Source organism: Prosopis cineraria, unplaced genomic scaffold (genome assembly GCF_029017545.1).
Source record: "Prosopis cineraria cultivar Desert tree isolate PC_DT_omini unplaced genomic scaffold, ASM2901754v1 PC1962, whole genome shotgun sequence".
NCBI classification, from domain to species: Eukaryota; Viridiplantae; Streptophyta; class Magnoliopsida; order Fabales; family Fabaceae; genus Prosopis; species Prosopis cineraria.
The window spans coordinates 7,179-17,845 of NW_026557287.1; the positions used below are offsets into that span (position 1 = coordinate 7,179).

The 10,667-nt window shown below is 38.3% G+C and overlaps 1 protein-coding gene across 1 annotated transcript; it reads right to left on the bottom strand.

Annotated features, from left to right (window-relative positions):
* Positions 1-297: 297 nt before the first annotated feature.
* LOC129301212 (proline-rich receptor-like protein kinase PERK8) lies at positions 298-10,467 on the bottom strand. The gene is made up of 9 exons (XM_054939786.1): positions 10,314-10,467; positions 8,770-10,166; positions 7,729-8,139; positions 4,258-4,344; positions 3,968-4,038; positions 3,664-3,740; positions 2,666-2,813; positions 1,640-1,801; positions 298-952 (listed from the first exon to the last, which is right to left on the bottom strand). Exons 2-9 carry the CDS (start codon positions 9,812-9,814, stop codon positions 701-703), a joined length of 2,253 nt encoding a protein of 750 aa, XP_054795761.1. The 5' UTR covers positions 9,815-10,166; positions 10,314-10,467; the 3' UTR covers positions 298-700.
* Positions 10,468-10,667: the final 200 nt, after the last annotated feature.

The window sequence follows — 10,667 nt, forward strand, 5'->3', positions numbered from 1 at the left end:
TATTATCATAATTCACTACTATCAGAATTTGTGTCAATAATGTTTCTTTCATCTGAATGCGTCCCAATAATGATATTCCCGATACCCAGTAAATTTATTTAATTAATAATGTTAATAAATTTAATAGTTTGATCAAATTCATACTTCAAGTCACTAAACGTATTTACCTCAATCAATGAAGAATAAATACAATGCGAATCATATGTGACATGACCGTGAAATAAATAAATCAAATATAAAATAATACGAAGATTATAGCTTAACCATAAAATATGTGATACGAAATGGTGAGAGTATGGAGTGATATGCAAGAGATTTGATATTATAGTACCAAAAAAATAAAGGTTATGGCAAGCAAAACCATGTCAAAATGGGGAGAAAACAACAAAAAGAAAAGAACCAAAAGAATAAGAATAAGAATAAGAACAATAATGATACTATCAAATTTACAGAAAACGTGGGTATGCTGCGTGTAAATCATCTGAATCAAGAGATGCTTCAACTTCTCTGGAGAAAGCATCAGCATTATCAGCTACCTTGGGTACATGGTAGGAAGAGATCCTCTGAAGTACTTCACGATGAGATTAAAGAGGGACAGACAGATAATAGTGGGTCCTACATGTTTAGAGGTAGGATCCACTCCTCTCTCCCCCCCTCTCTCCCTCTCTAGTTTGATTCCTCTCAAGTACAGAAGATCTCTTTATACGTTCCAAGGTCCGGACCTATTTTGGGAGAAGGAAGTAGTGGTCTGGTGCTCCTGATCTCTACTTCCCCAGCTACTGTGAGACTCGTTGAAATAACTGGTACTGTAATCCTGGCTTCCGAAAGCCAGCCTCCTGAACATTTTGATTTGTTCATTTTGCTCTGCAGAATCAAAGACTGAGCTCTGCCCAGGTTTCATTCCATTATTCAGATCTGCTAGTTCATCCAACAAATCAAAAGCTCTCACAACCTGGAATGTAGGGTGCAACAGGAAGCATGCACAATTAGTATCTCCGAAATCAAAACATACAAGGTGTTTGTAATAAAACAAACTATGCTATATGATAGTGAATATTGGGGTAACCAAAACAAAGATGTTGAGATAGATGTTTGGATAAATAAGAAAAAATAAGATTCATAATGATCATATGTGAAAAATAGTTAGTGTGGCATCTATTGTAGAGAAACTGGTTAAAAATTGTCTAAAATAGTTTGGATGTATTCAAAGAAATCCAGTGGAGACATTGGTGTTAAGGGTGGAACAGACAATTTTGACTCCTGTAAAAAAGGATATAAGAAAATCAAAGAGAACACTAAATGAAATTATTGAAAAGGATCTTTTGGTTAACACTATCTTTAGAGATTTGGTTGTTGATACACCATAATAACATCATGTAATTTATGTAACTGATCCCACCAAGTAAAATGAGGCTTCTTGTCTTGTAGTACACTGTAATCTCATATTTCACAGTATCTTTGGATGCTGTAACATAAGATCATGTTTAGCATACAGATAGATGAAAACGAAACAATAAGAAGTATACAGATTGAATCTGTTGTGGTCTGAAGTTAATTTTGACTAAATTGCTTAACCTTCCCCCTTCCGAAATTCGATGTTGTTTCCTTGTGAAATGTTCATGGTAAAGAACAAAATTACCTGACTCATTCGTGGCCTCTTCACAGCAGAGTGACGCACACAGGCCGCCGCTGCCTCAATCATCCGGAACATTTCATTTCTGTTATAGTTCTTCCCTAACCTTGGATCCACCAATATTTCGAAGTCTTCAGTATCAAGTGCTTCAGTTAGCAAAGGTCGAGCCTGAAAATCAAAAACTATCTTAGACACTCAAGAGTTTCATCATAAATTAGGCAAAATATCATATTCTACTAAAATTTGATGTCAGTTTTTATTGTCTAGATAAATCATGTTTGATATGTCAACACAATAGTCCCATGAATATAAACAGTAGCTACAAAGGTGATGAGAGAATAAGGAGAGCAAAAGATAGGTGGAAAAGAAAGGGGCAACAAACAAAATGTTACTGGGAGGCTCAATTACCCTACGGTGACCCCTCGGCCCTCAACCTCTATACCAGCACTATTGAGTTATGACAACTCAAAATCACATATGCACTAAACTTTGGGTCCACTGCAGATACCAATTTTTTAACCCTACAAAACTTTCCCAAGCACTTAATATCTCTTATCACGATAACTCTTTTCTAGACTACTACAGTTTTCTATTTTTAATATTACAGCTTTTTTTCTTGAGTTGGGAGGAGAAGGATGATTCCGACACGCTTCTATATAATGGTATATAAGTGAGGCCATGGTTTTTCCTGATTTTGTTGTCTTCTTTATGACTGTCAAACGTCGGAAAGAATAAATTAAGTACAAGGATTCACATTGCAAAATAAGAATTATGTGTACGAAAGCTCAAGAAGCTCCTCTGAATCCTTCACTTTTTTTCAGAGTTCTTTATAAACCCTTGTCAGTTGACTTTTTATGGAGCTTAGTGATTGAATTAAACAATCGGTATTTCTCTTTCTCCCCATCCTCTATCCCAGCTATTTCCTCCTCCCCTTCCTTATTTCTTCCACTGGTACTACATCATCTCTCCTATAAATATCAGAGAGAAGAAGATGAAGAAGCATATCAATGTTAAAGCTTGTATTTAATTTACCCATTCAACCAGGCTCTCATCACCAATTGGCTGAGAGGCATCCACAGGCCTCCGACCTGTAATTAGCTCCAAAAGCACAACCCCAAAGGAATAAACATCAGATTTTTCAGTCAATTTCCCACTTGTTGCATATTCTGGTGCCATGTACCTGAAATTTGGATAACTCTGTCATCATACATCCTCAAAGTAGGAACATGAGATGAGTAATGTCAATATCCAGATGACATGACATTAAGCTCCAGTCCATATGTAAAAAGGCCATAAATTTCATATTTAAATTCATCAGCATCAGATGACTGGAAATTTAAAAACAATATTGCAACTATAAAATACTTGCAAGATCACAAACCAATTGATGTAGATATTTCTTTGCCTTTTGATTTGGGAATTATATTTCAATTAAGGTTTCAGCAACATACCCAAAATCTTGGTTGTTGAGAGAGCATAAAGATGTTGAGAAATTCATATAACTGACTCCACTTAATGAGATTAAGCTTGTTGTTATTGTTGTTGTAAGATTTCAACAAGAGACTTTTAGGGGTTAGGGTAATTTTAACATCTTGGGCCTAGAGCTATCTTAGCCTACACCAAGCTACAAGTAGGTGTCTAGTAGTCAATCATAACAGTTACTTCTTGCTCATGAAAGTAACCCTAATTATCTGAGTTATGTTTATAGTGTTTTTTTTTTTTTAATTGGTTGGTTCTACACCACATATATTTGATTATAACCATATGATATACATCCTGCAGAGGAATAAAAATACAGTAGTAATACGTTATCTTATCCACTACTTCCCCAATATCTCCTTTCAAACAATCTTTATCAACAAACTGACTGGCTGTGGTACTTGGTAATGAAAGAACACATTAAAGAACTAATAATGGCTGTGATAGACATATTCCAACAGGGATAAACAAGAGGAAATCATCGACAATAATAGGAGACAATCAATAAAAACCAAATTATTGTCACTCAAATGTAAACAGAGGTTACATACCCAAAGGTTCCCATTACACGGGTAGTTACATGTGTGTATGAATCCAAGGCTAATTTTGCAAGCCCAAAATCTGAAACCTGTTGGTCAAGCCCCCAAAAATAGCCTTAAAAACAAATTGCATTAAGAAAGTAAAATTTAAATTCGGGTATGCCAATGCCTTGAGAATATACTAGATAGATTTAGTCAATTAGAAATTTTTATAATCTGTTGTGGCATTAGCTGTTATAGCAAATCACTCAAATGAAAAATTGAAATTGGAACTCATAACAGAGAAAATATGCGTTATGGTAGAGTAGTGGCTTACCCGAGCTTCAAAATTGCTGTCAAGAAGGATGTTTGATGACTTGATGTCTCGGTGAATAATGCGTGGATGACCTGATAAATAAATCAAAGAAATATTTGGAATATAAAAGGTGGAATATAAAATAAGTTGTTTATGGAAATATTTGCTGTAAAAGTTCAAAAGATCAAGCAACTAATGTAGTGGCATCATGGAAATGCTTTATTTTTTGGTCTATCTTCACAATTGAGATATTCAAGTTAAAAGCATCGAATATGCACCATGGAAAACTTAAATAAAAGGAAGTGATTTACAGTCTTCATGTAGGTAAGCTATTCCACGGGCTGAACCAGCAGCAATCTTGACTCTGGTAGCCCATTCCAAAACTGGCCTGTCTGCACCTGCAAAGTTTAATATATATTTTAAATCAAAATTTTGTCAAGGGATTATACCTTGCTTTAAGCCTGAAGCATAATTTTATGACAGCACAAGCAGCATGATATGCATAGATGAACTATTTCAATTATACTTTTTCAACATATGGACTACTCTTTTGAAGCTGGAAATTTGTGCAGTTATATTACATTTACTTATATGTTAAAATTGTTAAAACTCCGCCTATGTTTATAGCCGGTCCCAAGCCCGGGTAAAGGAGGAGGGTTGTGTTAGGCCATCAACAGCCAATGTAAAAATTTGTTGAATCTATCATGAACATGGACAATAGACGTTATAATGTTAATGCTAGGTCGTTGCCCGTAAGTAACGCGCTGCATGGCTCGAGTACAGTGATAAGTGAGTTAGAGCCGCTGCATCGGCGCCCGGATGTAGTGTTAAATGAGCAAGGGCTACCGCGTTATTCTGGACGCACGCGGCTAAAGAAGTTAGTCCATAAGAGCAAAATTAGATTTGGTACTTGGAATGTTGGGACATTAAATTGTAAATCTGTAGAGGTTGTAGGGGTTATGATTCAAAGGAAAATCAATATCATTTGCTTGCAAGAAACAAAATGGCGTGGAGAAGAAGCTAAGGATATTCAAGGTTTCAAACTTTGGTATACAGGAAAAGTAAGTGCACGCAATGGAGTAGGCATCATTATAGATAAGGAGTGGAAGAAGAACGTTGTAGCAGTTAGCAGAATTGGAGATAGAATTATTTCTTTAAAAATGATAATTGGACGTGAGACTGTTAATATTGTTAGCGCTTATGCGCCGCAAGTCGGGACAGTAGCCAGTCTAAAGGAATTATTTTGGGAGGATCTAGAGGGGTTGATTCGACACATACCACAGAGTGAAAAGATTTTTATTGGAGGAGACTTTAATGGGCATGTCGGGAGGGAAGCTGGTCAGTATGCGAGGGTGCATGGTGGTTTTGGTTTTGGAGAGCTAAACAATGAAGGACAAACTCTTCTTGATTTCTCATTGGCGTATGATTTTAAGATTGCCAACACTTGTTTCAAGAAGAGAGATGAGCATCTCATCACTTACAAAAGTGGAGCCTCAAGGTCGCAGATTGATTTTCTTTTGGTTAGGAACACAGATAGAAAACTTTGTAAAAATTGTAAGGTGATACCCGGAGATGCTGTAACGACACAACATAGGGTCCTAGTCCTTGATGTGTGTATTATGAGTAAAATCCAAAAACGTCGACAAGTAGTAACACCAAGGATTAGGTGGTGGCAATTAAAAGGTGAGAAGCAAGATATTTTCAAGCGAAATCTTTTGGATAAAGGAATTTGGGATTCTCAGGGAAGTGCTAACATTATATGGGAGGATATGGCTAAAAAGATACGGGAGGTTGCAAAAGTAGTTTTGGGAGAATCGAAAGGTTCTGGTCCGAGAGATAAGGAGTCTTGGTGGTGGAATAATAGTGTACAGGACAAAATCAAGTATAAGAAGAACTGTTTTAAAGCCATACATTTGTGTAACAATGAGGAAAATTGGGAGAGGTACCGTATGGCTAAGAAGGAAACTAAGAGAGCTGTGGGTGAAGCTCGCTCTAAAGCTTTTGAAGAATTTTATAAGAACCTTGAGACGAAGGAAGGAGAGCAAAATATTTATAAGATTGCCAAGAGTAGGGAAAGAAAATCAAGAGATCTAGAACAGGTAAGGTGTATTAAGGATGAAGAGGGAAGAATTTTAGTTACAGATGATGAAATTAAAAATAGATGGGAGACTTATTTTTCTAAACTTTTCAATGATGGAGAGGATTCATCTAGTAACTTGGAGGATTTAGTAACTGGTGAAGGAGAACAAAATTTGTCATTCTATCGAAAAATACGTGATAAGGAGGTAAAGGAAGCTCTTAAGAAAATGGCAAATGGTAGAGCCAACGGACCTGATTGTATATCTATTGAAGCGTGGAAATGTTTAGGTGAAGAAGGGGTGAGATGGTTAACTAAGTTATTTAATGTGATTTTACGGTCCAAGAAAATGCCTGATGAGTGGAGGAGAAGTACATTAATTCCTATTTATAAAAATAAAGGAGATATTCAGAATTGTACTAACTATAGAGGGATTAAACTCATGAGCCACACAATGAAATTGTGGGAGAAAGTAATTGAGCACAGGTTGAGATTGGAGACAAGTATTTCTGAGAATCAATTTGGTTTTATGCCAGGTAGATCAACTACAGAGGCGATTTATCTACTAAGGGGATTAATGGAAAAGTATCGTTGTAAAGATAAAGATCTACACATGGTTTTTATTGATTTGGAAAAAGCTTATGACCGTATACCAAGAGAAGTGCTTTGGAAAGCGTTGGAAAAAAAGGGAGTACGGATTGCTTATATTAAAGCCATACAAGATATGTATGAGGGGGTAAAAACTAGTATAAGAACGCCTAGTGGTCAAACAAAGGATTTTCCTATAAAGATTGGACTACATCAGGGATCATCTCTGAGTCCTTATTTGTTTAACTTGATTTTAAATGTTTTGACGGAACATATTCAAGAGGAAATCCCGAAATGTATGCTCTTCGCGGATGATATAGTTCTTATAGCAGAGACAAGAGAAGAGGTTAATTGCAAACTTGAGTTATGGAGGAGGACATTGGAGTCGAAAGGTTTTCGTCTGAGTAGAAGTAAGACGGAATATTTATATTGTAAATTTGGTAAAGGACTATTCGAAAATAATTTGGAAGTGAAAAGTTTAGATATTTGGGAGCCATTATTCAAAATGATGGCGAAATCAGTGGAGATATTTCACATAGAATTCAAGCTGGGTGGTTTAATTGGAGAAAAGCTAAAGGAGTTATTTGTGACCGTAAGGTGCCTAATAAACTTAAAGGAAAGTTTTATCGTACTGCTATCAGACCAGCAATGTTATATAGTAGTGAATGCTGGGCTCTAACGGGACAGCAAGAGCATAAAGTTGGAGTAGCAGAGATGAGAATGTTACGATGGATGTGCGGACATACACGTAAAGATAAAATTCGAAATGAGCACATACGCGAAAAAGTGAGGGTGGCACCTATTGAGGAAAAAATGGTAGAAAATCGGTTGAGATGGTTTGGGCATGTACAAAGAAGACCAAGGGAGGCACCAGTGAGAAGAGTGGAACATATAACTTTGAGTCCGATTAAGAGAGGTAGAGGAAGGCCTAAGAGAACACTCTTGGAAGTTGTTGAACGTGATCTCTTAATTAATAATATTTCTAAAAGCTTAATAAATGATAGAGCACAATGGCGTCTTGCAATCCATGTAGCCGACCCCACCTAGTGGGATAAAGGCTTGTTGTTGTTGTATATGTTAAAATTGTTAAAGTTATTCAGCCTGATACATTCCTTACCATGAAGATGGTAATGAAGGGTATTGTTGGGCAAATAGTCATAGACAAGCAGTCTTTGATGCTCTGATATACAGTAACCCACCAAGGAAACCAGATGGCGATGATGTACTCGGCTAATAATCTCAACTTCTGCTTGGAATTCACGTTCCCCTTGCCCGCCACCAACTTTGAGCTGTTTCACAGCGACTTCTCTTCCATCAGTGAGCATACCTTTGAAGACACAACCAAATCCACCTTCACCCAAAAGGTTTTGTGCAGAAAACCCATTAGTCGCTTGCACAAGTTCTTCATACATGAATGATGATCTTGACTGACTTACTCCACCAGGCTCTGACGGAGAATAAATGATCCCACTGCCAGAGTTACTACCATAATAGGGAACTGGAGATTGTGGCCTCAAGAATATGGTACCTAGAGGAGAAAGTTAATTTTCAGAAAAATCATTCCAGTTGTCATTTGAACATTCAATTATTATTCAATAAGTTGCAACTATAAAAGGCAAGCCAGCTGTCCAGTTGCATGTCATCTAAACACAAGCATGTGTTTCAAATATTTCTAGTTAGAAAAGTTTAACAAGAAAAATCAAGTTTCATTATCACAGTTACTTAACATTGCAGAGGCGTATAGAATCAGTAGACACAGCCAATAAAAGTGTAGCACAGCAGAGCAGACAGACAAAAGAATAGAGATTTCATGCAAAGGACCACATCCCCATGCTGTAGGTTTTTACATCTTTGAAAACAGTGATGTTTAATGATGATTAATAACTAGAATTTTCATCATTACTACAGCATCTCCCTGGTTCGTCTAAAGAATATCCAGCAACATAGGCTAGGAACTTCTCCATGTTGCCTTCTAAAGTATGCAGCAACCAGAATCTTTATGTTCCCAGATTATCTAAAATTCATGTTTGCATATAATTTAGGAGATCTGCTAGTAGTAATCTGAATAGCACATAGTTGAGATTAACCAGAATTAGAATACATTTAAACAGCCAATGAGAGAAATATTCCTGACTGTTGGCGGTGTACAATGCAATACCTGAATTCTGAGATGAGCCAAATGGAGAGGTCATAGCATAACCAACTTTTGCTCCTTTTTCCTTCCGCTTTCGTTTTACAAACCACACAACCATAATAAGAAGGCTGAGGACAACAAAGCCAACTACAATGCCAATGGCCACACCTCCTCCTGTACTCAACCCCTTTGCATGTGTAGACGGGGCATTTGTAGTTACACTAGCATCACCAGTTGGTTTCGCAGTTGGTTTCTCTGTTGGAATAGACGGTAGGGATGCAATTGGACTCCCAGCAGCTGATGAATTAGTTGGAGGAGAAGGTGAAACAGTTGGTGGAGATGAAGAAGCAGCTGGAACTGAAGGAGGTGATGGTGTAGTGGATCGAGGGGGATCAGCTGCAGAAGGAGAAGGAGGAGATTCTGAAACAGATGGCGGGGGACTGAGCAAAGGAGTACTTTCTGGCGGCTTTCCCAGAGGTGGAGGAGGGGAACTGAGGGATGGTGATTTTGGGACATTCTTTGGAGGAGGGGGAGGAGGGGGAGGAGGACGAGGTGAATTGCGTCGAGAGGGAGGTGGATTGGCTGCAGGAGTTTCATTTGAGGCTTGGGGAGGAGGAGAACCAGCAACAGGAGGTGGTGGGGACAAATTTGAAATGGCAGGTGAATTCTCAGTTGGAGGAGGGGTGGAGGCAGATGCTGGTGGAGGAGATGGTGGTGGCAATGCTGAAGACGTTGGTGGAGGAGAATTTGGTGTCGATGGTAAAGGTGGTGATGGTGGCAATGCCGTAGGTGGGGGTGAAGCCGGTGGTGGCAATGTTTCAGGTGGAGGTGAAGCCGGTGGTGGCAATGCCGGAGGCGGGGATGAAGCTGGTGGTGGTGTAGCCGGGGGAGGAGAAAGAGATGGGGAAGGAGGTGGGGTTGCAGTGTCAAGAGATGAAGGAGCAGGGGTATTAGAGGTTTGACTTGGGGGAGAAGAAGTGGGAGGCCGTGATGATATGACAGAATTTGAGGGGGAATTATCAGCAGAAGTAGGTGGCACAGAAGTAGGGGAAGAATTTGGAGAAGCCATCAATGTAACCTTCCCAAGAGATCAAAATGCACTAAAATATTTCCATTTCTATTTCACAAAATTAACGATCCTCAAGTCACCAGTACTTTCCCAGGGGAAAAAAAACAGTAGGCAAAGCAAAACCTTCCAGATCGGAAATCAGCCACAAAATACAGATCAAGTCTTCCCCCAGAGAAATGCACAAATTTCTTCAACAATCAACTTGACCAGGATGGCCCAATTCAGGAGAATGAGGCTTAGAAGAAGTAAACAAAAGTCAATATACCCACAACTCCTACGAAGAAAATTTGCGGACACTCCAGTATAATCCTCAAGGAAATGCAGAAAGTTTAGGGAGAAAGACAAATCAAACCTGCAGCATTATCACCCACATTTGTAACTCATCTTCTATACTCCAGAACCAAAAGTCAAGGCAAGGGGCAGAATGAGCAGACAGCCAGAAAACAAGCAGGGTTGAGAACGAACGAACGAACGAACTGAAAATGAAGAAATGTTTTACCTAAGACTGAGACATGAATGTAAGACAGGTTGGAACCTCAGAATTGTTCAGAAAAGCTTCTTTCGTGGAAAATGGTGGAATAGAAGACAACCAGGTACGCAGAGGAAAACGTGGAGGCCACTTGAGAAGACCCTTAGCTTCACTCGCTCACATGCACTCCCGAAGGAAATGTGGTGGTTTCGACAAATTCGAAACAATAATTATACAGCCGATTACTTGATTTCTTTCTCTCCCTTTCGTTCTTTTTCAACCTTCTGCTGAAAAAGACAAAAAGTTGCCCGTGGGCTGTAGCTGTAGTAAATTTAAAAAAAAAAAAAACGAAGGAATCCATACCTTATCAATAATATTGTTAAA

Excerpts from the sequence above, each read along its gene's own strand:
- LOC129301212 (XM_054939786.1), bottom strand. The coding sequence starts at position 9,814 with ATGGCTTCTCCAAATTCTTCCCCTACTTCTGTGCCACCTACTTCTGCT. Across the intron at positions 8,140-8,769 it reads TGGCTCATCTCAGAATTCAG|GTACCATATTCTTGAGGCCA; the intron begins GTATTGCATTGT and ends TTTCTCCTCTAG. Across the intron at positions 4,039-4,257 it reads AGCTTACCTACATGAAGACT|GTCATCCACGCATTATTCAC; the intron begins GTAAATCACTTC and ends TTTATTTATCAG.